At 42.6% G+C, this 27,434-nt stretch overlaps 1 protein-coding gene across 2 annotated transcripts in view; it reads right to left on the bottom strand.

Annotated features, from left to right (window-relative positions):
- The window catches only part of minar1 (membrane integral NOTCH2 associated receptor 1), a 137,012-nt gene extending 124,394 nt beyond the window's left edge, over positions 1-12,618 (bottom strand). For both annotated transcript variants that reach the window (XM_028576130.1, XM_028576138.1), the window contains exons 1-2: positions 12,204-12,618; positions 2,871-3,777 (exon numbers count right to left, since the gene is read on the bottom strand). In XM_028576130.1, coding sequence (XP_028431931.1) covers positions 2,871-3,777; positions 12,204-12,274 — 978 coding nt within the window. In that variant the 5' untranslated portion in view covers positions 12,275-12,618. The remainder of the gene's footprint in view (positions 1-2,870; positions 3,778-12,203) is intronic.
- Positions 12,619-27,434: the final 14,816 nt, after the last annotated feature.

The raw sequence follows: 27,434 nt of genomic DNA, 5'->3' as shown, positions 1-27,434 counted from the left end.
TAAAAGGCAAGTTCCACCTTTTTAATGAGCTGGATCAGATCCTCAGCCCAAGGCCCATCGTAGCTTCTTTGGTTTCTAATATTAACAACAACAACTACTTTTGTCTAGCAAAACTTTGTTCGCAAATCTTTGCTTGAATGTTGTGTTCAGTGCGAAAATGAATGGAAACACCTTAAAATGTCTCCAATCAATTCAATATACCAATTTCATTGCAAAACAGCATGTGACGTCATTACGCACAGGTTTTTATTCGCATTAAATTTTTTACCGAATTTCAGATAATTCGATTGACAAGTGGATGGAAACTTAGCTTATGACAGATGCTCCACTTAGCACCAACTGCAATGTTTAATTTTAAATGAATGTAGCCTACTGGCAGTGTGGCACATGTGGGTGCCCAGTATTTTCCGTGGTTGCTCGAGCTCCGGAGCACCCATGATATCGGCGCCTATGAATGGTGTTGATTTTGGATGGAAAAAGTGAGAGAAAAGAGTTGCATTTGTCCACCGTGAAGGTTGTAGAAACTTTGTCAGATGGGTTAAGAAGTTTGTTTATTGTAAAAAACCAGGGGAGCATGTGAAAGCAAAAACCAAATCGTAACGGTAGGAGGTAAACATCAGTAAATATTGAGAAGTGTGAGGTGCAAGGTCTGTGGTACATTCCCATTGCACATATGCAATTAACATCGATGAGTAAAAGGGTCAAAACTCGTCTACGTTGATTATAGCGCCCCCTAATGGGCGATCTTCTCCAAATTTGGTACAGAGCCTCAGAGCAGCATGCAGAACGAGCATCACTTACATTGGCAGAGATATTGCAATTGCAAATTTCCTATTTAAATGCACTGGGTTATTGGCCAAAACAAATAAACGTTGCTTATAGCGCCCCCTAAAGGCCTATCTTCGCCAAATTTGGTACAGAATATCGTAGTGGGATGGTGAACAATGATCTCAAGTTGTTTGCTGATAACATTTAATTTGGCCGAGATATGATATGATATGTGTGGTAGCTAGCTAGGAAAATTAGTTTGGTCGTCAAAAGCACATACTTTAACATAGCGAAATTCTTTAAGTAACTTTTGGTCGGGTCCATCTGGAGATGCTACATACCAGGTTTCGTGCTGATCCATTGCACGGTCTAGGATGAGTTCGAAAAAGTTTGTTTTGCGCATTTTGCGCTATTGTGCAAAAAACTTTTAAGCAGAAATGGCCGTGGCCTATATCAAGTGATTCAGCCTGAATCAACGAACACGTGGATGTAAGGTTTTCTAATGTGCGATGTGTAATGTGGGAGTTAAAGGCAAAAAAACACTATAACGCCACCTAGTGTTTAAATTGAAAGTTGTTCACATTAGTGTAAGTGGTGAATCCAAACGTGCGTCCCATAGGCCACGCCCACTTTGACAAATCAGTACCCCACTGTAGGGGTGGCCTCAGGAGTAGCCCTAGATGGTAGCCATCACATTTTGTAAATATAGGATGAGCCGTTCATGAATAATAAAATAATAAAAATAAAATACATATTTGAATAGTAATTTCAGCATTTGATTAGTGTCAATAGTTATGTGACACTCTTCAAATTACATTCAACTTCCGTGATTCATTTCAACAGTCATTATGTAACCATCAGCAATATGATCTCCATACTAAGCTCACTGGCTTCCTCTGTAAAATTTGCCACACACTGGGTGCTATGGAGTCCACTGGCCACACCCGAGCCTAGTCACTGCAGAACTTTGCAAATTTCGCCAAGTCTTGTAATGGAAAAAATTACTAATTTTTTATTTCTACTTTAATTCTCTCACATTATTGAAAGACAGTTTATCTCAGTTTCTGCTTAAACTGCTGAGGTGTCCAGTCTGGAACAAAATGTGAGCACTGTTTGTCTGAACAGATAGGGGGGACAAGGTCACCCTAAAACTATCTCCAGTTTTCCCATGCCAATTAAGATGTAACTGGAGGGTGAAAGTCGTACCGGGAGGAGGAGGCGAAATGGCTCCAAGATGTCGCTTGCATTTCTCTGATTGTCTTCATGTGTATAGGATTGCCTGTAAGAACTGTAGCGTCATAATAATCTAAGTGCGTGTGTGCTGTAACTCTGAAGATGCATATAAGCTAGTGTTCTTGTTCACTCATTTGAGAAACTGACTCCACACTGGGCTGCGGCCTTTTGTGAAATCATGTTGATCCTATATTTGCAAATATATCTTCTTTAATAAAATACAAAAACCCAACTTGGTTTTAGTCTCAGTCTGTCTTATTTGTTTCAATTTACTAAACTCTGAAAACTCTTCCCCCTGCTGCAAAGGAAACTTCCACTACAGTCTGACGTGTGCAAAGTTTGAGCATCTCAAGCCCTTCAAAAATGTGATTGCGCAGCAGAAAAAAAAAAACTTACAAAAACATGAGTTCCGTGCACTTTACTTTTGAGCTCGGGCCCTAATGACGAGACAGCACAGTCGTCATTAAATGTTGACTCTGGTAATATCAACATGCAATATCGTTGATGAAAATGTCACAAAAATGTAGTAAAAACAAAAACTCTTTAATTTTATTGCTTTCCAACTTTTCTTTCCCTCTCCTCTCACTCTCAAGCACACACACCCACACACACTCATATTGCCTGCGATTGCTGAGTTTGTCTCTGTACTCAGTCCGGTTCTAGTGGTTGATTAACGTATATTTTTGCTGACTGGCTCTCAACTGGCCTGATGGATGGTGTCATGAGTTTATGAGGCAAATGTTTGATTACTTCACATTTTAATTGTGATATTTTGTGAGTAAACTCAATCTTCAACGTAACCAGTTCACCTATTTAAAAAGTTTTTAACAGGCACTGTACTAGTAAAAATAAAAATACAAAACACAAACCTGTGGTGAGAAGGACACAAAGTTGTGGAAGTCCTCCTTAAATATGTTCCTCTTTTGGATGCAAGAGTGAACAGAGAAGGTCTCTGGATGGCTGATGGGCGGCAGGGACTCCTGGTCGGTGTTGGACCCGCTGTCAATGTCCATGGGAAAGTAGGTGCTCTGCATTTCACAGGGTGGAGAGTGTGGACTACCGCTGGAGTACTGGGGCAGATGGTGCAGCTTGTCCAGAGAGCCTGCTGTACATTTCAGGTCCTTGCTGACGCCCAGAAGAAAGTTCGGGTCACAGGTTGGAATAAACTTCTTGCAGTTTATGTTGGATGTTTTAGGACAGGGAGGGGTTCTCTGAGCTACAGGGTGCTGCTTGGGGCGGTGATGATGGTGGTGGTGGTGGTGATGATGTTCATCCCTGGGGTGATCCATGTGCTCATGACTAAGCCCTCTTTCACAGTCCTGAAATGTATGGTCATTACTGTTTGACCTGCACAGCTCCACCGACTGGTTCTTGTGGAACTTGGCTCTATGCACTATGGGGAGCTTGTCTTTGGCTATGCCTCCATTCATCTGGATCAAGTTGAACATGGTGACAATGTCTGCTGCTACCATGAGCTTCTTGGATTGCGGGTCCTCCATGGAGCAGCGCATCTTGTCCTTGAAGAGGGTGGCTGGAAAAGCTGGATCCAGGCATGCCGTGTAAAAGAGCAGGCTGCGGAGCTTGGCCAGTTGCACTAGGTCGAAGCGAGTGCACAGGGACTTGCACAGGTCCTGGTAGGAAATTATGTTGTGCTTGGCGTCCAGCTCATCCAGGATGCGGACCATGAACATAGAGTACTCAGGGAGGGGTTCCATGGCTGCTGGGAGGCAGGAACAGGCATACAGAAGAGGTCCTACCTTGGGAGAAGCTCGGCACCTGGAAATCACACATCTAAATGTTTATTCAATTCCTGGGTTGCGTTGGGTTATTTTGCCCCAACAGTAGACAAATAAAACATTACAAAATCAGAGATGCTTACTTACAAAGTAAAATCCAAAATTATATATAGTTTGCTGATTTTATTACACATAGTCAAGACCTTACACAAAAAGACCCTAGGTGGTGGTCAAGCACCTACCCTTTTAAATGTGGCCAATGGCATCCATTCTCAATTAAAAGTGTATTGTAATACCCAACAACTGCATTTTCAGTTATAATTCTGCAAGACAGCACAAGCCCATGCCTCTCGTAGCCACCATGGTTAACACTAGGGGTGTGCAAAAAAAAAAATCGATTCACATTCATATCGCGATTCAAGATCGATTCATAGAATTCCAAAAATTAATTAATATTTTTCTTTTTCGTTTTGTAATGGCGTGTATACTATTGTCCTGAAATGAGTTTAGCTGCTCGCCATTCCTATAGATGGCGCTGTGTCACACTGACGCCTGGGCACTTGTTATAATCAAAAGAAGAACGAGTGCAGCAGAAGTAGTTTAGTAGGCGCAAACAATGGCAAACCTCACAGAAAGACTTATTCAACCTGCTCCATCTTCATTGAAGCATCGGCGGAGCGGGGGGGGCTAATTAGGCTTAAGCCCTGAATGTTTTGTCAAAAGCTCCAAATATTTTAGGTTTTTTTAAATAACTTCAACTTTGTTTCATTTCCTCTCTCAGTCTTTCTGACTGGAGCAGCAAAAAAATGAAACACTGTGCGTGGTGGCGGACGGTAATGCATCGCGCATCACTCAGCTTGTTTGCCAACTGCCAATAAAAACTAACGAAGAAGAATATAAATCTTCTTCTTCGTCGTTAACTTGTCATCAGGGGCTGGCGGGCTGGTCCCATTGACAAATATATATAATGGACCAACAGACCCCGTTGCTCTGGACGGAGAACAGTGAAGGCTATTAGAAGCACTTTTCCGGTGATCTCTTGCTTTACTGCGCAGCCTCCAACTGACAGAGACAACGTAAATGTGACGTGAGCAACGTGTCTGAAAATTGTAAGTCTTCTGGTAGCTGTGCCAAGAGAAATCTCAATCATTCCCAATCTTATAGAGACGGAGAGTGTAGGTATATGTAAGGAGATAACATAAGCACAGGCTAATTATTGCTAATTAACATGCTAGTTAACATTAGTAATTAAACCTAAACAGCTAATGTAAGTCTAAACTGCCTGCAAGCTTCTCCTGTACTATACGGCAATTCCTCTACTGTGCGACAGTAAGTCACTTGGTTATGACACAATCGTTAGCCTATTTTTACAAAAACGTCTGCTACGGAGCCATAACGTGAGGTACAAGGTAATGGAGCCTTTTATACATTGTCGTGTTTCTTTAGAAATAAACAACGGACAAATAGAGTCTTTAAACGCTTCAGATGTAAAGTTATTCACAGTCAAGTGACGTAAAAAAAAAAATGGCGGTCAGTGGAACGCTATCAAGAGGTGATCGCTTTGTAGCAACAAAATGGCGCCATCGTAGGTTCGCGTTCTGAAGCGAAGCTTACCCCCTTGGCTGGTCCGTGTACTTGGCGGCCAACGGATTTTTGTTTTGAAAGGAAAAAAACTAAAAAGAAAAACGGCCAGTTTCCCAATTACCATTAGTAAATAGGAAAACAAAAAACGGAAAACAACCCATTATTAGTTTTTTGTTTTGATATTAAAAAATCGTTATCCGATTGTCTTTGATGCGTTTGTAGATGGAACTCGGAAATTAAAATGTGTGTATAAATCTTATTCCTCATTCATTTTTTTTCGTGACCCGGAAGCGATCATTAGTAGTAAGCGGCTGCATACCCGGAAATCATTTGGACATCAATGAGACCATGGACAGTTAGAATGATATGGACGTAAAAATGTTTTTAGACGAATATGCTAGTTTTATATTAGAAAACCGAAAGAATGGGATGTCTTGTGGGGATATAGCAGCTGCGTTGGGTTCACAGTTTGGAACGACAAGGGGGTTTTCTGAGAGGAGGTGGTGTGCTCAGCAGGCACTTGTGGCGAAACTCAAGTTGACTTTTATTATGAAGTGGTCACAGGAGATTAGCGCGGACCGCTCTCATTCAAAAAAAAATTAGTCTACACAACAAGACAACCATCATAGTCTAATAATAATAATAATGAAGCGAAAACATTTTCAAAACTTCTCATTTTCACAAAATTGGGAAATTGGGAAACTGGCCGTTTTTTGTTTTTGTTTATTTCCTTTCAAAACGAAAATCCGTTGGCCGCCAAGTACACGGACCCGGGCTGTTGTCATGCATGTTGTATGTTTCATCGGTGTCGCGAGCTTACTGGCTAACCGGCTTAAGTTATGGATATAACAAAGTTTTTTATACGGAACAGGAACACTAGTAACCATAGTAACAGACCTCACCGGACGGAGAGTGACTCAGAAGCAGCGTCAGACAAACCGCGGACAAGTGGTGCAGGTTTGTGAATCCGCTGTTGTAACACTTGTAACAGTTAAGTGACTGCAGGGCTCTCAAGTGTCACAAATTGAGCGTGACAGTCACTCATTTCGGTCTTTTGTCAAGCACTTCCGCCACACATTGTATTTCTTACGTGGAAAAACTATTTATAATAAATTGAATATGCCGCAAATTTCTCTGGCGCGCCGCTCTCACTTTGGAACCAGCAGGAATCAAGCGCATCTCCCCTGGACTTGTTAGTCGAGCCTGCCACTTTTCAGCCAATCAAAAAAAAGAATAGCTAATAAGATTTAACGCAACAACCAATGAAAAAAAGCAAAGAGCAGCGTACAGACACTTCCCTAAATATTCGCTCATTCAGAGACCAGAGACCCAAACTGTGCTCTGTGTCTGTCAGAGATCTACCGTATCAACAGAGCAATCACGTAATGCACAGCAGACTATGGTGCAGGTAGATTTTTTTCTGAAATATATAGACTATTATAACTTTATTTTTCTCAAAATATCACGACTCCTCCAAACCTCAGATAACACAGATATATTTTGAATGTGCACAAAGTTTTGGACATGAGCAGAAATCTTGCTCAAACAAATCTGAAATATTACAGTCCAGGGGTTTATTAATTCATTAAAATGAATGAATTTATCATTGACGTGAATAATTGTCATATGCACATTTACGGAGGTTACTTCCTCAACAAAAGATGCAAAAAAAAAGGGGAAGAGTAAATGATGCCTAGGCTACATGTGTGCTGACTCAGATATAATTAGAAAAGCTGATCTACAGGAGAATAAATAGATGAAATCAATACAGAATGCCTGAGAGCCTTACTTCCATATATTCCATTATGTTTTTATATTTGGATTATAATCTATGTTTACATTTTACAAAAGGATTTCCAGCATTAATTGATTCAGAAAAAGGTATAAATACAAATTCACCAGAATGCAGGAAATTAAGAGTTTAATGCTCAAACTTTTCTGGGGGAGGACCCCCATACCCCCCCACATCATAAGTAACCATGCGGAAATTGAATAAATACTTTGTATTTGGTTGAATTGTCAGTGCCATGTGTCAAATCTTTTGTTGTGTAAATCTGAGCAATTATTAATTAAATTAAAAAAACACTAATAATAATATTAATGAAAAACTACTGTTCCTTTGCATCCTTATGCATTCTATTATCTCAAACAGCATGAAAAATAGTGCATTTAGCTGACGTAATTGGGAAAAAAATCTCCACCGGGGGAGCATGCCCCCGACCCCCCCTAGGTTTGGGCTAAGCCCCGAATGTTTATATTGTCTGGCTCCGCCCCTGCATTGAAGGCGAGAGTTCGGGCACATTTTGTCTTTTATAAACTCGAGGGGAAGACGGAACTTGATAGGAATCATGCTATGCCACGCAAAGCGAAAGTTAAGTACTTTGGAAACACCACAAACTTGAGAACTCACATGGTACACCATCACCCAGAGATTAACATTAAAGACGTGGACGAACAACAACCTAAAGTACCTAACATCAGTCAACCAACACACTCTTTCATGCTCTAAACTCCCACCGCACTCTGAACGAAAAGCTCTTTTTATTTAAAAATTTTATTTTATACTTGATTTAACTGTATTTTGAAAGTTGGCCAATGCTTGGCACTTAGCAGTTTTTAGTTGCAAAAGTTTTTATTTTTGTATGAAGACCTATAAAGTAATAAACTACATTTAATTTGTTGGGTTTCTTTTCTTTTAAATTGTATGTCTACTGCAATCACATGGGAAAAGTAACTACATTTACATGCTGGGAATCCATCCATCCATCCATCTTCGTCCGCTTATCCGGTTTTGGTTGTGGGGGGAGCAGCTCCAGCAGGGGACCCCAAACTTCCCTTTCCCGAGCAACATTAACCAGCTCCGACTGGGGGATCCCGAGGCGTTCCCAGGCCAGGTTGGAGATATAATCCCTCCACCTAGTCCTGGGTCTTCCCCGAGGCCTCCTCCCAGCTGGACGTGCCTGGAACACCTCCCTAGGGAGGCGCCCAGGGGGCATCCTTACCAGATGCCCGAACCACCTCAACTGGCTCCTTTCGACGCAAAGGAGCAGCGGCTCTACTCCGAGCTCCTCACGGATGACTGAGCTTCTCACCCTATCTCTAAGGGAGACGCCAGCCACCCTCCTGAGGAAACCCATTTCGCCGCTTGTACCCTGGATCTCGTTCTTTCGGTCATGACCCAGCCTTCATGACCATAGGTGAGGGTAGGAACGAAAACTGACCGGTAGATCGAGAGCTTTGCCTTCTGGCTCAGCTCTCTTTTCGTCACAACGGTGCGATAGATTGAATGCAATACCGCACCCGCTGCGCCGATTCTCCGACCAATCTCCCGCTCCATTGTCCCCTCACTCACGAACAAAACCCCAAGGTACTTGAACTCCTTCACTTGGGGTAAGGACTCATTCCCTACCTGGAGAAGGCATTCCATCGGTTTCCTGCTGAGAACCATGGCCTCAGATTTAGAGGTGCTGATCCTCATCCCAACCGCTTCACACTCGGTTGCGAACCGATCCAGTGAGTGCTGAAGGTCGCAGGCCGATGATGCCATCAGGACCACATCATCTGCAAAGAGCAGCGATGAGATCCCCAGCCCACCAAACTGCAACCCCTCCCCACCCCGACTACGCCTCGATATGCTGTCCATAAATATTACAAACAGGATTGGTGACAAAGCGCAGCCCTGGCGGAGGCCAACCCTCACCTGAAACGAGTCCGACTTACTACCGAGAACCCGGACACAGCTCTCACTTTGGTCATACAGAGATAGGATGGCCCTGAGCAGAGACCCCCTCACCCCATACTCCCGCAGCACCTCCCACAGTATCTCCCGGGAGACCCGGTCACACGCCCTCTCCAAATCCACAAAACACATGTAGACCGGTTGGGCATACTCCCAGGCTCCCTCCAGGATCCTTGCGAGAGTGAAGAGCTGGTCCGCTGTTCCACGACCAGGACGGAATCCGCACTGCTCCTCCTCAACCCGAGGTTCGACTATCGGCCGAACCCTCCTTTCCAGCACCCCGGAGTAGACCCCACCAGGGAGGCTGAGAAGTGCGATACCCCTATAATTGGCACACACCCTCTGGTCCCCCTTTTTAAAAAGGGGAACCACCACCCCAGTCTGCCACTCCTTTGGCACCGTCCCAGACTTCCACGCAATGTTGAAGAGGCGTGTCAACCAGGACAGCCCCTCCACACCCAGAGCCTTGAGCATTTCTGGACGGATCTCATCAATCCCCGGGGCTTTGCCACTGTGTAGTTGTTTGACTACATCAGTGACTTCCGCCTGGGAAATCGACGACAATCCCCCGTTATCCTCCAGCTCTGCCTCTAACATAGAGGGCGTATTAGTCGGATTCAGGAGTTCCTCAAAGTGCTCCTTCCACCGCGCTATTACCTCTTCAGTTGAGGTCAACAGTGTCCCATCCTTACTGTACACAGCTTGGATGGTTCCCCGCTTCCCCCTCCTGAGGTGGCAAACAGTTTTCCAGAAGCACTTTGGTGCCGACCGAAAGTCCTTCTCCAGGTCTTCTCCAAACTTCTCCCACACCCGCTGCTTTGCCTCTTTCACGGCAGAGGCTGCAGCCCTTCGGGCCCTTCGGTACCCTGCAACTGCCTCCGGAGTCCTCCGGGATAACATTCGTTCTTGGGTTACCGCCCCTTGAGGCACCTAACACCCTAAGACCACAGCTCCTCGCCGCAGCTTCAGCAATGGAAACTTTGAACATCGTCCACTCGGGTTCAATGCCCCCAGCTTCCACAGGGATGCACGAAAAGCTCCGCCGGAGGTGTGAGTTGAAAGTCTGTCGGACAGGGGCCTCCTCCAGACGTTCCCAATTTACCCGCACTACATGTTTGGGCTTACCAGGTCTGTCCAGAGTCTTCCCCCACCCCCTGACCCAACTCACCACCAGATGGTGATCGGTTGACAGCTCTGCCCCTCTCTTCACCCGAGTGTCCAAAACATACGGCCTCAGATCAGATGAAACGATTATGAAATCGATCATTGACCTTCGGCCTAAGGTGCTCTGGTACCAGGTACACTTATGAGCATCCCTATGTTCGAACATGGTGTTCGTTATAGACAATCCATGACTAGCACAGAAGTCCAACAACAAACAACCACTCTGGTTTAGATCAGGGAGGCCGTTCCTCCCGAACCACGCCTCTCCAGGTGTCTCCATCATTGCCCACGTGTGCGTTGAAGTCCCCCAGCAGAACAATGGAGTCCCCCACTGGAGCCCCATGCAGGACTCCAGTCAAGGTCTCCAAGAAGGCCGAATACTCCGAACTCCTGTTTGGTGCATATGCAAACAACAGTCAGAGTTTTCCCCCCCACAACCCGCAGGCGTAGGGAGGCGACCCTCTCGTCCACCGGGGTAAACTCCAACACAGCGGTGCTCAGCCGGGGGCTTGTGAGTATCCCCACACCCGCCCGGCGCCTCACACCCTGGGCAACTCCGGAGAAGAAAAGAGTCCAACCCCTATCCAGGAGTATGGTTCCAGAACCAAGACTGTGCGTAGAGGTAAGCCCCACCAGATCTAACCGGTAGATCTAACCCGCACCAGTTCCGGCTCCTTCCCCCACAGAGAGGTGACGTTCCACGTCCCCAGAGCCAGCGTCTGCCGCCCGGGTCTGGTCCGTCGACGCCCCTGACCTTCACTGCCACCCATGTGGCATCGCACCCGACCCCAACGGTTCCTCCCACAGGTGGTGTCGTTTTTTTAATTGAGAATCGTTTTTGAATCGAAAATCGATTTTGAATCAAATCTTGAGCCTAAAATTCGATACTGAATCATGACATTTTCTGAATCGTGCACCCCTAGTTAACACATACAAATCGAACGCCCTGTAGAGCGAGTGGTGGAGCTGACAGTCTTAATTAGCTTTGTATCAACTCATTTGGCAATGGCTTGAATGTAACAGACGTTTATTAATATAAAAACGTTAAGCACTAAAGCTTTAAGGATTTATTATGACCAAACCTGAGTGCTCTCTGTTCCTGTCTGTCTAGGAGTGATGATTCATGTCATCAGCCACAATCAACCTCCGCTTTATATACCCTGTTCTTCTCAGATGTTGACAATACTTCAGTTAGTTACGTTTCAGCCACTCTGTTCGTCTGTTTTGCTAGTGCCATAGTCAGAGACAATGTATGTGATCTGAGATGGATTATATCTGGATTTGTTCATTAGCTAGGCCTATGTGTGAAATATGTAAATCTGAACAAACTCACAGTAGTAAAAATGGATTTTTTATTCTAATCAACTTTTCCTCCAACTGATACAAGCAATAGAACTTTCCATCACCAAAAACCTTATGAATTTAAAATCTGAGGTCTTCTGTCAGTCCTTTTGCACAATGTTAAAAATGTAATTCGGCATAAAGCTAAGTTAAGTAATCAACTGTTATTCACAGAGGTTCTGTGACTGTGTGAGATGGTGGTGTGTTCTTAGCACAGGTCATCTCTTTTATAAAGCTCACTGCAGCCAATCATTAATCTGGTCTCAGGTTGAAAAAGTATGAACCAAGCTAGAGAGGCAAAGAAGAGATCCAATTGTGTGAAAATAACTTTTTAAGAAACGACATAGGCCTACTGACAAAAATGGGATATAATTGTCAGTAAAAACATGTAACGTTTGCCTATAAATAATTGTAACGTTAGGCCTCGTTAAATATCATAATATTTTTCGCTTGAGCACCGGTGCCCCAGACGTCTCTGCACATAGCTAGTCAAAACAAGGACTATTATCGACGTCAAACCTTGCAGAAATGTAATCCACCTGCATTTCGACAGTAAAAGCAGCTGTAGGCTGCAGAGCAGGTGCATACACAGAAATATTTCAGCCTTATTTCAGTTATATTAGCTGGCCGTTACTTACCGTGAGTTGTTGGGAACAGAGCGGAGATTCGTCTGATCAGCTCGTTGCAGCACAGCATGTCTCGATTTCATCGGAGATCCAACAAAAAAGAAAAAAACTCAGAGTAATCAAGCATCATTCGCTATGGATCTCGACACAAGCCCCTAATCAGGGTTTACAGAGACGAACTTGAACCTATCCAAGCATCAGTCTAAAAAAGAAAAATCTAAAATAAACAAAACGCACAGTACATGCTAACATGCACCCGCACAGATAAATAATGATAAAATAGTATTTTGCCTACTGGCTCGGTTGGTTTTCATGTTAACCACAGATCCTTCCGCCTGAGCTCCATAAATCACAGCAAGCTGTCTGTCTCCATTGTCTGACGTTTTCCCCTCCCTTCTGTGATGCTGTGGTAAAGAGCTGTCCGGGATTGAAACTGCATGCTGTGCTGAAAAATAACCAGTGTCAAACTTAAAACAATAAACACTACGCTACCGGTTTCCGCTTTCAAAATAAGAGCAGAGCATTAGAAGGTGTGTGTGTGTGTGTGTGTGTGTGTGTGTGTGTGTGTGTGTGTGTGTGTGTGTGTGTGTGTGTGTGTGTGTGTGTGTGTGTGTGTGTGTGTGTGTGTGTTAGTAATGTAGTGATTAAGGAGTTGATGGACAGAATCTATGAACAACAACAAACCAATCAATGCATAGAATTTAGGTTTGGTACGTTTATTAAAATCCCTTAAATGAATTTGTTGTGCTGGGGAGAACAATAAAACAAGCATTATAAAATTACTTTTATTACCAATAAACATGTTTACCCAAAAAGACATTGTCAGTTACTTACAGCGCCCAGATACATTCATTTTTTTCTTAGTGCAATAGAAATAAACATTTCATATGTTAAGAATTGCTTCTGAATTATAAATATTACACAAATGTGAATTTAATATGAATCAACTATTTACAGTGAATGACGTATAGCATCTTAAAAGCATAGGGTGAACTGTCTTCTTTTAACAGGAAGCATGGTGGAATTAGCAAGATAGCTAACTAGCCAGCCAGCTGCTAAATGAGTTGAACAACCATTGCCATTTCCTTCCATCCACCAGATGTCCTCTAGCCTTCCCCGCCCACCTGCATCACCCAATCACCTGCCTGGTTCCCATTCCCTGTGATTAGATCCAGCTCTATAAAAAAGTTACATACTGTAACTCCAGATATTATGAGTACAGGCGCAGCCCTCTAAGGCTGTCGAGTGGGTTCATCCCATGCGCACATGAGCAGCACTAAAAAATAACTAATCCCTTCCCACCAGCTGGGTGGGCCTCACCTCAGTCACACCTGTGTATAAATAGCAATGAGACTGGACAATAGCTTCCCAAAATAACAGCTTTTTCTTCAGCCATTCATTGAGCCAGTGAGGCCAGCGTTTGGAGGGCTACGCCTATACTCAAATAATCTGGAGTTATATCCGTTGTATTTAGCATAGGCACTGCCCTCTAATTTTGTCACTAGTGGAATAAGGGCGAAGCAGGGTACAGTCAATAGGCTTGTTCGAAATGAGCCAGGTCTACGCAGAATCGATCACTGGCCATTGCATGTCGGTTAGATTTGTGTCCGACTTGATCCTGACTTGCTTTGATGTCATGCACATGTGGGCAACAATAACCTCACGAGATCAAGGCCGCAGGTTTAAGACGCAGGCAGTGCAGTTGCTTTTCACCGACTGGAAGACCCAGGCGGACCCAGGGCATGCTGGGAAACGCCTGTCTTTCAGCTGATTTAACAGCTGATTGGTTCAGAATCGACTCAAAATTATGACGTTTTATATAAAAAATATTTGAATTGGAGGGATTTTACTCGCTATTTGTCTGATTTAAAGGATTATTCTGTACAGAACATATGTTGTGTGCCTGACAGTGACATTTACAAATCAGAGACTAAATTTGTTCAGATCACGGATCATCTACAGTCTGTTGTTTATTAACATCAGCAACAGACCACATGTAGAGAATTTTGACAGCTACTCTGTCTTAATACATTTTTTGTACAAGCTGATATATGTGTCTGATAACATTTTATTAAATCGGAATCGGTCTTAACAGGATGTGAGTGTTTCTTTGACTTCGTATTCAGCATGAAGGCTGCTGGAATCGGCTGGAAAGTGTCCAACTTTACCGCAGCTTTTTGTCACCGCCCCCTGCTGCTGCCGCCTGCTCTCGTCCACTTTACAGGCGAGGCGTTCATCTCGAACGAGCCTAGAGCCTCACTGGGTCCGTCCGGTACCACAAGCAGAAACAGACGCACACTTTAATAATAATAATAATAATAATAATACATAAATAAATAAATAAAAATAAAAATCAATCAGTCAAGTCAGTCAGTCAGTCAGTCAGTAAGTACATAAGCCATCTTGAAGAGATATCTTTTAAGTCTGTTTTTAAAGTCAGTAATTGAGTCACAGTGTCTGATGTAGTCTGGCAGTGAATTCCACAGCTTGGGGGCGATGTAGCTGAAAGCCCTCTCTCCCAGGGTGCTGAGGTTTACACTAGGGACATACAGTAGGCCTGTTGAGGAGGCAGGCAGGGGTATAAACTTCCAGTTCTCATGATACAGCAGTGCGAGGCCACCTCCCCTCCCGGATGAGCGGGGTTTACAGATGTAAACAAATCCATGCGGGACTACTTGGTTCAGGTGGAAGAAATAATCGCTCTGCTGCCACGCCTCCGCAAGACACAGAAAGTCCAGTCCACGGTCCACAACGAAGTCGCCGACGAGAGAATCCGCCGGTGAGGAATCTAATGTTGAACAATCCAGCTTTCAGTCAGTTTGACTGACTGTGCATATCCGACCTGCGCAGACGGGCAAGCACAATATGGTCAACTCGTCGATCAGGCTTCAAATGACCGCAATCAACAGTCCAGAGACAGGGGAATATTTTGCCATCCTTGCGAACAAGATCCTTGGTGGGCATACTTTGGGCGTCGGAGAATGTCGCGTTGACACAGGCTCCGTAGAAGGTGCACAGCTCCCCCAAAGCCGGTAAAGTTCATTTATTAAATATTTCCTCATCCGTACTCCAGCAGATGTAGCCTATGCATGATGTTGTTGTGGGTAGGTAGTCCTAGTGGGCTGTAGGCTTAGGCTACTGCAGTAAACTTAACTTGCATCCTCCGGTCAAAGACGCAGGTCAGGCATCATGTCAGACTCCAACCCCATATAAAACCAAATACGGCAGAGAGATGATAAAATGCGTAGCTACATATACTATTGAACTTTGTGAATGAACTGAGTATGAAAATCAAATAAAATGATCTATGTATTCGTGAGAAAAAGTTAAATTACTTAAACAAGCCAGACAGAGCAGCGTCAATCTCGCTAGCTTTCCCGTTACTCACTTTACAAGATAAATAATAAACGTTCCAAGCCCAGCTACCTCATCATGCATAATGGCACCTCATAACTACAGCACAGTAGTGAATGACATAAAACCCTACAACTGAGTAGGGATGTAATGATGCACTCCGAGCCGGTTGAAAATCGATGAAAATATGTGACGATTCGTGTCGGTTGAGATGTTAAAAGAATCGCGATACACGTTTTAAACAGCAGGGGGCGCTGAAGCAGTAACCTATATTCTGACCTCGCTTTACAGGCGCAATAGCAGCAAACAAGCTGTAGCTTTTAACAGAAGCAAAGATTGCGGCGGCAAGTGTAGATGACGTTGATATTGAGGATGCCTCAAACTCATTCAACGTGTGGCGGCATTTTGGCTTTCCGAAGACTAAAAATGAAAAAGGTGAGGTGGTAACGGACAAAACAAAAACTGTGTGCAGATACTGCAAGAAGATGTTAATATACACCAATAGCACAACAAACATGATGCAGCATACAAACCGTCACCACAGTCACCGTCGTCTACACGTAAAAACCTGTTAGTGGGCCAAACCACACTGACCGGCGGATTTGCAGCCCCACTCACGGCGACGAGTGCAAGAGCCAAAGAGATCACAAGGTGTATCGGCGTTTTCATAGCAAAAGATATGAGGTTGTTTTCTGTCGTAGAAAATTAAGGATTTAAGCTACTCGTCAACAAATTGGAGCCCAAATACATCATCCCATCACGCCCCCACTTTAGTCAGACTGTCATGCCAGTGCTTTACAGGGAAACAAAATCTAAGGTAATTGAGACCCTCAGAAAAGCATATAGTGTATCAATTACAACCGACGGCTGGACCTCCAGGGCTACCCAGAGTTATCTTACGGTCACAGCCCATGTGATAACCAGTGAGTGGGAGATGGTTAATTTTGTTCTTCACACTCGCCCATTGTTCGAGACACACACCGGAGCTAATATTGCTGAAGTTTTAAAATCAGCTGTGAGTGATGGGGGCTTCAAAAGGCCAACCATGGAATTGCTGTGGTCACGGACAACATGAGGAATATTGATGTTGCTGTCATAGTGGCTGGGCTTGCCCCCCATGTCAGGTGTTTTGCCCACACTTTGAACTTAGCCAGCCAAGCGGGTTTGAGTGTGCCCCGCGTGACTCGTTTGTTGGGCAGAGTGAGGTGTATTGCTGCCTTCTTTCACCGAAGCTCCACAGCCAAAGCTGCGCTCGCAGCCAAACAGATACTACTGGAGCTTCCACCGCATAAGTTAATCATTGATGTTGCTACGCACTGGAACAGCAGTCTGGATATGATCGAACGCTATCTCGAACAGCAAGCGGCTGTGACAGCAACTCTCCTGAGCAACGACGTTCGACGAAATGTCCGTGACATCGATACTTTGGATGGCTCAGACATCCGTGATGCGGAGGACATTGTGAAGCTTCTAAAGCCACTCAAAACGGCCACCACTGTGCTGTGTGACAAAAAAAAAAAACACTGTGTCTCTCATTGTGCCCTTAAAGCATATGATCGAGCATAACATGGCATCCAACGAAGAAGATTCCCCCACTGTGAGCAACATAAAGAGAGCTATACTGAACAACCTTTACAACAGATACACTTCAGAGTACAACCACCTGCTGGAGTGCACCGCATTAGACCCCAGATTCCGGGCTCTGCCTCATCTAGAGAACGACCAACGCGATGATGTATTCCACGGGCTGAAGGAGAAAGCTGTACTGATGTTGCAGAACCAGGTAACCTATTGTATTTATTTTACTCTTTCTCTAAATTGATTTTTTTAAATTATTTGTTTATTATTATGGCATATTTTCTAAATGTGTTTCCAAATGTGTTTGTGTAAACTCTGAGTAATGATACAAATAAATTATAACAAATTATATTAAAATCTTGTTTTTATAACAATGTGAAACCCCTGTCAATGTTGTACTTAGTCTTTTTATTTCTGCTATTCCTCTGTGCAGGATGAGGGCAAAGAAGGTGCCAGTGGTCACCCCCTGCAGCAGAGCAGCCTCTTGACCAGATAGACAGAGCAGGAGCAGAGCTGAAACAACCTCCTTCCAAGAAAACAGCATTGGAAGATTTCCTTGGAGGGACTTTTGATGAACCAGTTGCACAGCATATCAGTCAGATTGATGCAGAAATTATTAAGTACAGAGCTGAAACATCCATTTCCCTCAATAGCTGTCCACTCAAGTGGTGGAAAAAGAATGCTAGGCTATACCCACTGCTATCCAGTATAGCAAAAGCATATCTCTCCACACCAGCCACCTCTGTCCCTAGTGAAAGGGTTTTTTCATCAGCAGGGGACATTGTGAATGTGCAGAAATCTCAGCTTCTGCCAGAAAATGTGGATATGCTGATATTTTTAAAAAAAAACATGTAAAAAAAAAAGAAAGATTCTAAGCTGGGAAAGAGCAAAGCCTTAGTTTGTTTATATGAAAAGATTTATTTTATTTGTATTATTTATGTAATTTGGGATTTGTTTTAATATTTGAATTTAGTTTTGTTATTTGACAAAGATATTTCAGTTTCAGAAAGAAATGTGCAGCATTTTGTCTGAGTGAGCATAAAATAATAAAAGGAAACTTTTTTATTATCTTTCTTAAATCTCATTTTGTACAAAAAAAATCGTGATAAAATCATATCGTGAAACCAGTATCGTGAATCGCATCGCGAGTTCAGTGAATCATTACATGCCTACTACTGAGCAAAGAGCTTTTTTTTGTAACTTGCCGTGTGCTGCACTTTCAGTTCAACATAGTCGACTGGCAATACTGGCTGAGCAGGTTTGCCTCTACAAACATCTGTTAATTCTTCATGTACAAACCCAGCCCGGTCTCATGGCAGGGCGTGATATAGTCACGTTATTGAATTTATTGAGTCATGCACAGGACACGTTAATGACGTTTTTTTTCATATGGTGATTACGAATTTTAAAGCAATGTATTTCAATGGGAAGCATATTTCGTGATCACAGAAAGATGACGGTAGCGAGTAGGATTGATAAGGCGAAAGTCCACGCAGGGAGGTTGCTCGGGGTGGTGGATAGGTCAAACAACACAGGACTTTCACCCCGGTGACCGGGGATCGCATCACCCGTGTTGCAGTTCCTTTCCTCGTTATTCTCTTCCTAACTACAACCGTCCCGCTGTTGTCGGTGTGTCCCGCATGTGACGGTGCCTTTCCCCGTTCTTCTTTTCCTAACCACAACCGTCCCGTTGTTGTGGCGTTTAATTTCCCCGTTGTTGTGTGCCCCTGCGCCCGGGGATGGCATCCCACGAGTGGCAGCCCGTCCCATTGTTGTGGCCGGCGTGTGGCGTTTCGTTTCCCCGTTGTTATGTGCCCCTGCACCTGGGGATGCGCCCGGAGATCGCATCCCACATGTGGCAGTCCGTCCTGTTGTTGTGGCAGGCGTGTGGCGCCACATTTCCCCGTTGTTGCATCCCCCAGTGCAGGTTCGAAAATCATGAGCTGTACACGTTCAAAATTTGTGACGTGAACATGAAATAAACGTCAAAACCATGACCTGTAAACGAATCAATAAATCAAAATAATGTGACTATTTCACGACCTGGCGTGAGACCGGGTTGACAGACCACAGGGAGTCAAACTGCCTTAAATATGTGGTCAGAGAGAGACACCACGCTGGGAAAAGAAAAAGCATTTTGCTTAAGAGAGAAAAACATCACTTTGAGATCACTTTGTCAAAGCAAAAAAATGGCTTCCTGGAAAGAGTATTCTTTTAAGATAAACGACAGTCACATTAATAATTAGAGTAGACAAATGTAATGTTTGGCGGTACGTCTGTGTTTATCATGGATGTGTTTACTGCTGTTGCCAGGCAGCCTGCTTTCCTTTTCCGCTCTTTTCTTCTCTACTACTGCTTATTCACAGATTATTTTGTTTGTATGCCCCCTGGTGATTCAGAGAATACTGCAACGAACAATGCGTAAACGTCTGAGCATGGTCGTAGCGGGCACGCCATCTACTTCAAGCAGACCCTGGCTCTTGGTGGGCGGCCTTCTGCCTCACCCCATTGGGAGAGAGGAAGAGAGAGAGATAAACAAACTGGGAGCTGGTTCTACAGGAGAGGTGTTTGGTAGCTGAAGGCTCTGGCTCCACAAGTAACTACGCATTCCAGGAGTGCAGTGTTCTGATTTGTGGGTCAGAAGCAGGATTTTAAATAAAATTTTGAATTTTACAGGAAGCCAATTCCGAGAAGCCAATACAGGCGAAATATTGTCTCTTTTCCTGCAGCGAACTGCAGCATAAAGCTGGTTTGCTGGCAGAGCAGGAGGGCAGGAGAACAGGAGGGAGTGGATGAGTTAATTTTAGTGCTGTCCCCGTGCACGTGGGATAAACCCACTAGCCACGACCTTAGAGGATAGAGCCTTTACGATATAGAACAGCCCAGTTCCTTTGTTTCTTGTCAGTTCAAAATTTTAAGGCTATATCTAAATAATTTCATATTTTCTCTAAAACAACATTACTAACTCAGTGACTCTCTGAGGTGGTGTACTGTCATTTGAATTATATAGATGGCCTATAAAATAATTAAAGAGTATTTTGAGTATTTTGTAATTTTATGGCTTATTGTTCTTGTAGAAGTGCTGAGGACATGTTAAAATTGAGCAAATGTACAGAAGCCATTTGTTTGAAATATTTGACAAATTGTAAAAAAGAAATGTGAGGAAATTCATGGGGCCAGAAATGTTGCTACATAACAGGATTTACCCTTGATTTAATTTGCAGTGAGCACCACAATGATTGCACTGCTTATATTGATAGCCAACAAATATATTATATTGTGCATTCCAAGGCATATTCATTTTAGCACTTTTATTGTGAAGGAAAAAATTCTTACTTCCGGTCATATTCAAGTTAATTCTGTGTAACCGATGCAGTTCTTTGTTTCCACTTAGAATGACGTAAGTACACCAACCACTGGACACTATAAATATTAATTACCTAGTACACTGACTCACTGTATTATTTAACATGAGGATGTAAACATGACACATCTCTGCATGTAGTGGAGTTAATAGTAAAATGCTCAGTCTGAGCGTTAGTTCTGTGTTTGTCACTAGGTTCACACCGGTGTGTCAGCCAAATCCTCCAGTATGAAATAACATATGTATACATTAATTTTCATGCAATATTACCACACAGGAAGGGAATACCACCACCAGCACCACCAGAGAGCTGAGTTCATAATGCACAGGTACGGATTGTTCAAATTACAGGCCCATCAGCCTCATCGGGACTGATATTAAGCTTTATTCCAAAATCCTGGCCTAGAGCACTTTATCGAGAAGCTAGTCCACCCCGACCAATCAGGTTTTATACCCAAGCATCATGCTGCAGACAATATACGTAGACTATTTCATGTAATAGAAGAAGCCAACAAACCTTCCAACAACGGCAGCAGTTTTATCAGTGGATGCGGAAAAGGCTTTTGACCACCTAGAGTGGAACTTGTTGTGGCAAGTAATGGAGAGGCTTGGTTAGGGGGCCAAATTCATTGACATGGTACGTAAATTATATGCGATTCCCATGGCCATAGTCTCAACCACTCAATAAATTAGCATTTATGTACGGTGGCCGAGAAGGTTCACACAAATACAAAAGCTACTTTTTTTTTTACATGTTTTTTTTAAGAAATATCAGCATATCCACATTTTCTGGCAGAAGCTGAGATCTCTGCACATTCACAATGTCCCCTGCTGATGAAAAAACCCTTTCACTAGGGACAGAGGTGGCTGGTGTGGAGAGATATGCTTTTGCTATACTGGATAGCAGTGGGTATAGCCTAGCATTCTCTTTCCACCACTTGAGTGGACAGCTATTGAGGGAAATGGATGTTTTAGCTCTGTACTTAATAATTTCTGCATCAATCTGACTGATATGCTGTGCAACTGGTTCATCAAAAGTCCCTCCAAGGAAATCTTCCAATGCTGTTTTCTTGGAAGGAGGTTGTTTCAGCTCTGCTCCTGCTCTGTCTGTCTGTTCAAGAGGCTGCTCTGCTGCAGGGGTTGACCACTGGCACCTTCTTTGCCCTCATCCTGCACAGAGGAATAGCAGAAATAAAAAGACTAAGTAAAATCTAAGTACAACATTGACAGGGGTTTCACATTGTTATAAAAACAAGATTTTAATATAATTTGTTATAATTTATTTGTATCATTACTCAGTTTACACAAACACATTTGGAAACACATTTAGAAAAATATGCCATAATTATAAACAAATTATTTAAAAAAATCAATTTAGAGAAAGAGTAAAATAAATACAATAGGTAACCTGGTTCTGCAACATCAGTACAGCTTTCTCCTTCAGTCTGTGGAATACATCATCGCGTTGGTCTTTCTCTAGATGAGGCAGAGCCCGGAATCTGGGGTCTAATGCGGTGCACTCCAGCAGGTGGTTGTACTCTGAAGTGTATCTGTTGTAAAGGTTGTTCAGTATAGCTCTCTTTATGTTGCTCACAGTGGGGGAATCTTCTTCGTTGGATGCCATGTTATGCTCGATCATATGCTTTAAGGGCACAATGAGAGACACAGTGTTTTTTTTTTCGTCACACAGCACAGTGGTGGACGTTTTGAGTGGCTTTAGAAGCTTCACAATGTCCTCCGCATCACGGATGTCTGAGCCATCCAAAGTATCGATGTCACGGACATTTCGTCGAATGTCGTTGCTCAGGAGAGTTGCTGTCACAGCCGCTTGCTGTTCGAGATAGCGTTCGATCATATCCAGACTGCTGTTCCAGCGCGTAGCAACATCGATGATTAACTTATGCGGTGGAAGCTCCAGTAGTATCCGTTTAGCTGCGAGCGCAGCTGTGGCTGTGGAGCTTTGGTGAAAGAAGGCAGCAATACGCCTCACTCTGCCCAATAAATGACTCAAGCGGGGCACACTCAAACCCGCTTGGCTGGCTAAGTTCAAAGTGTGGGCAAAACACCTGACATGGGGGGCCGCCCCAGCCTCTCTGACAGCAACATCCATATTCCTCGCGTTGTCCGTGACCACAGCAATTCCATGGTTGGCCTTTTGAAGCCCCCATTCACTCACCGCTGATTTTAAAACTTCAGCAATATTAGCTCCGGTGTGTGTTTCAAACAATGGGCGAGTTTAGAGAACAAAATTAACCATCTCCCACTCACTGATTATCACATGGGCTGTGACCGTAAGATAACTCTGGGTAGCCCTGGAGGTCCAGCCGTCAGTTGTAATTGATACACTATATGCTTTTCTGAGGGTCTCAATTACCATAGATTTTGTTTCCCTGTAAAGCGCTGGCATGACAGTCTGACTAAAGTGGGGGCGTGATGGGATGGTGTATTTGGGCTCCAATTTGTTGACGAGTAGCTTAAATCCTTCATTTTCTACGACAGAAAACAGCCTCATATCTTTTGCTATGAAAACGCCGATACACCTTGTGATCTCTTTGGCTCTCGCACTCGTCGCCGCGAGTGGGGCTGCAAATCCGCCGGTCAGTGTGGTTTGGCCCACTAACAGGTTTTTACGTGCAGACGGCGGTGACTGGAGCTTCTCACTGTGGTGACGGTTTGTATGCTGCATCATGTTTGTTGTGCTATTGGTTTTATTAACATCTTCTTGCAGTATCTGCACACAGTTTTTGTTTTGTCCGTTACCACCTCAAATTTTTCATTTTTAGTCTTTGGAAAGCCAAAATGCCGCCACACGTTGAATGAGTTCGGGGCATCCTCAATATCAACGTCATCTACACTTGCCGCCGCCATTTTTGCTTCTGTTAAAAGCTACAGCTTGTTCGCTGCTATCGCGCCTGTAAAGCGAGGTCAGAATATAGGCTACTGCTTCAGCGCCCCCTGCTGTTTAAAATGTGTATCGCGATTCTTTTAACATCTCAACCGACACGAATCGTCACATATTTTCATTGATTTTCAACCGGCTCGGAGTGCATCATTACATCCCTACTGTTGCTATGTGATTGTCACAAATAAGCAATGTTGTTCAATATATTTGTATTTTCACATGTTCTCTGCCATTTAGGCTACAAAGCTTTGTAGCGTCTTTTAACGCGCAAATGCTATGTTTAAAGTCTATAGTTTGTCACGTTTAGTGAAGCTGTTTAGCTAAATCACACAAATACGATATTATTGTAACTTATTAACTCGGCATCTCGGCCATTTAGGCTGCTAAGCTACAGCTAGCATTTAACTAACATTAGCTAAATGGCGCCCTGCGTCTTTTAACGAGCGAGTCCTACTTTTAACTATCAACTAGCATTACTTGTTAATATATCCATTCTGCCTGTGTGCACTCACTTCACTAGGAAGGTTAACATTGTTCAATGTTCTGTACTTGCTTATGGTTATGTGGTACATGAAGCATAGCACTTACACAACAAATACAATATAACATTAATGTTTAGTAAATGGTTTATTTATTTAATGTTTACATTCTTAATGCTCACCTAATGACACTATTTCTTTTATTACAGATTACTACAGTATGTATTGTCCTTTTTGTGGATTCAACCTACATGCGGAAACAGCATTCTGCAGTTCATGTGGCAAGAACATCACATTTCTGCATGATGCTGCTAAGCCTGGCACAAGTGAAGGTAACTATTCAAAGATTACATCATTTTTAATTAGATTATCCATCTTCTATACTCAATGAGTGAACAAAGGCTTCAACTAACAAATTTTTTCATTATCGATTAATGTGTGAATTATTGTCTGGATGAATGGATTTAGTAGTTTGGTTTGTAAAATGTGGATCAGTGTTTCCCACAGCCAAAGAGAATGTTCTCAAATGTCTTGTTTTGTCCACAACTCAAAGATATTCAGTTTACTGTCACATAGGAGAGAAGAAACTAGAACATATTCACATTTAACAAGCTGACATCAGAGAAGTTTTACTTTTTTATATAAAAAAGACTCAAACTGATTGGATTCTGTTTGAAGCAGGAACTGGAAGCACAGGAAATAGTGCACTGGCTACATTCCTGAATTTTCGAAGTTTAAAAGAAAAGAAAAAAGAACCACTGAAAGACCAGTGTGAAGGTAACTTCTGTTTAGCTGGTAGTCCATTCTGTCATGTATTTCCTATGGGTCAATGAACCTACTTCTATGTTTCTCTGTAGATTTCAGTTGGTATTATGCGCATAAAGGATGGAGTGCTGAAACCTGTCAGAGGAGTGGTACTACCCCTTGTAGTGCAACCAAGGTCAGATGCAGAGCAATTGCGCAAAGCAGCCGTACAGAAAATGAAAGATTTTAACAAAGATTTAGAGGCTGGTCCCTACCTTCTGCTCTACCATGATGGTACAAAGGTAATAAATATTCCCAGAACAGAAACAGCCTTCCCATCCTTGTAGAGTTTCAGAAAACTCTACAAAGATGCAGTTGGGAAGGCTTGGAAATGCCTCACATTGTACATTTTGTACGGTGGAAGATTTCCTTACTAATTGTAAGTAATTCTGATATCAATAACCAAAGAAAAAAAGCTCTCTTAAATTGATTAGTACACTGTAAATAATTTTCCTGTAAAATAACAGTAAAGAGCTGGCAGCAGAGACGCCAGCAGTATACCGTTATTTTTACGGTATTCATATGTAGAATGATATTACGGCAGTAGTCTGTAAACCAGAAAAACAGCATATTTCTGTATTTCTATAATTTACAGTAAAGAGCTGGCAGCAGGGACGCCAGCAGTATACCGTTATTTTTACGGTATTCATACGTAAAATGACTTTACAATAGTAGTCTGTAAACCAAAAATGCAGTATATTTCTGTATTCACACTGTTAAATTATTTCACAGTCTAATACAATAAAAAAAATAAATCCAGCATATTTCTGTGATTATTTGGAAATTACAATAATATTCAGTTTAGGTTGTTACTTTAACTTCTCAGTTTACTGTAGACAGGCACAGTAGATAATACAATAACTAAATTTAGCAGTTTCCTAAAACATCAGTCTTCACAATCAATATTGATTGCAATGAACTTCATTATTCTCAGACAATTGCTTATGATATGCATTATTGTGAATATTATGCAAAATACGCAATAAAAACTTAAAAATCAAATACTTTTATTTCAAAGAGCAATGTCAATGTCAACATGAATACTGCTACTTTCAAAAAATGGAAAAAAAGAAAATAAACGACGCTGAAAAGAGATTTCTATTAGCAAACAGAAACAGCCTAGTAGTGTCTGCTTTAGACTATGGCAATAAACTTGAATTCTTAAATTGCTCGTCAGAGAGTTAGATTAAGATTTCCTCAAAAGTCAACTTAAAAGATATACATATGTAATCTGCAGTGTATTCTCTGCTGTCTGTAAAATATACTTTCATAATAACATTTTGAACATATGCAGAATCAGCAACATTTGGAAAACAAACTTAAGAACATTTTGAAAATGTGCATTAAGGCCATTTTAAAACTATTATAGTACAGCAGAACATTTGGACAATATGCATCAATAAAAACATTTAACGATGAAACTGTTAGGTAGGCACCTGTGCCACTGTGAGCTAAACTCGCAGGTTACCTCTTAAAATTGTCCTGTGAGGTAGGCTTGTGTTTTTACGTCTTAGTTCTTGTGGATCCAGGAGAGATGACCATCACTTTGGTAGCCGCTGTTCCTCTCTGCAGCGTTATTCCAGTGTTGCCACTGTCAAACAAAAACGAACAATCATAATCATAACTATACAATCAGGAATGTACAGTATACACCCCAAGCTAATGCTTATAAAGTTAATAATACCAGTTCTCTAGTTGCTCCAGAGGCGTGCGACCTCTGATATACAATATATAGCAATTGGAGCAAAAGTTGCTTTGGATAAAAGCATCAGCTAAATGACATGACATGTAATGTAATGTAATGTGGCAATGCCAGACTGTCAAAACAAAGAGAGCGAGATTAAAGAGCTCACCGATCTATATGAAGTTCCATTCAAAGTCAAGGAGATTCTTCAGTAGCATGGCGACGTGTGTATTGACTGCAGAAGACTTCTTCTGGACGATCACACCTTTCTTCTTGGAGACAACCTTGCCCCTTTTGGCCTTTGTCCCTCTCTCTGGATTTATACCAATGAAGCGCCTGAAATCAAAATAGTCTTAGATCAGAGTGAGGTTGCAACAACATACTGTTTTGTCTACATTCAATTAAATGCAATGAATTGTTTTTTTGTCTTTCATCATTGCACAAATAGAATGGACTTGAATGACATACAGAAGTGACATTAAATGGAATTATAATAAATCCTATAGTCCAACAAAATACCGTGTCTGTGTGTGTGTGTGTGTGTGTGTGTGTGTGTGTGTGTGTGTGTGTGTGTTGTGGCTTGAAATATACAGTACTAACACCATTTTATGCAAAAAAATACATTAATTTAATTGTATATATATCCATATGATGATGACAAGGAATGAAAGGGTTTTACCTCTGAATTCCAGAGTGCAAGCTGCCTCATCTTGATACTGAAGGTTAAATATGTAGTAGATTGCAAACACAGCAGCAAGTCCCGTTGCAAATGTTGGTGTGATGCCCTCAGAGATTACACGGCCCTCAAAGGTGATCATCCAACCTCTAATTGTGACTTGCCCTGTTGCACCTGAAACTTCAAGTCATAGCAACATGGGAATGCATGTTACCTTGTGTAAACATTTGTAAACTCAAGATGAATGGCCGATATGATATATACTGTGTCTATCAATGAATCTAAATGAAATGTATACCAGGCAGTATCAGGCGAGGACTTGCAGGAAGACTGAGAGTTGTCTCAACGTCAGCTGCAGTGGCAGACACCTGTAGGGAACAAATGCATTATAAAAAATTATAA

The sequence above is a fragment of the Perca flavescens genome, chromosome 1 (genome assembly GCF_004354835.1).
Source record: "Perca flavescens isolate YP-PL-M2 chromosome 1, PFLA_1.0, whole genome shotgun sequence".
NCBI classification, from domain to species: Eukaryota; Metazoa; Chordata; class Actinopteri; order Perciformes; family Percidae; genus Perca; species Perca flavescens.
This window is presented reverse-complemented; position numbering and strand designations above follow the sequence as displayed.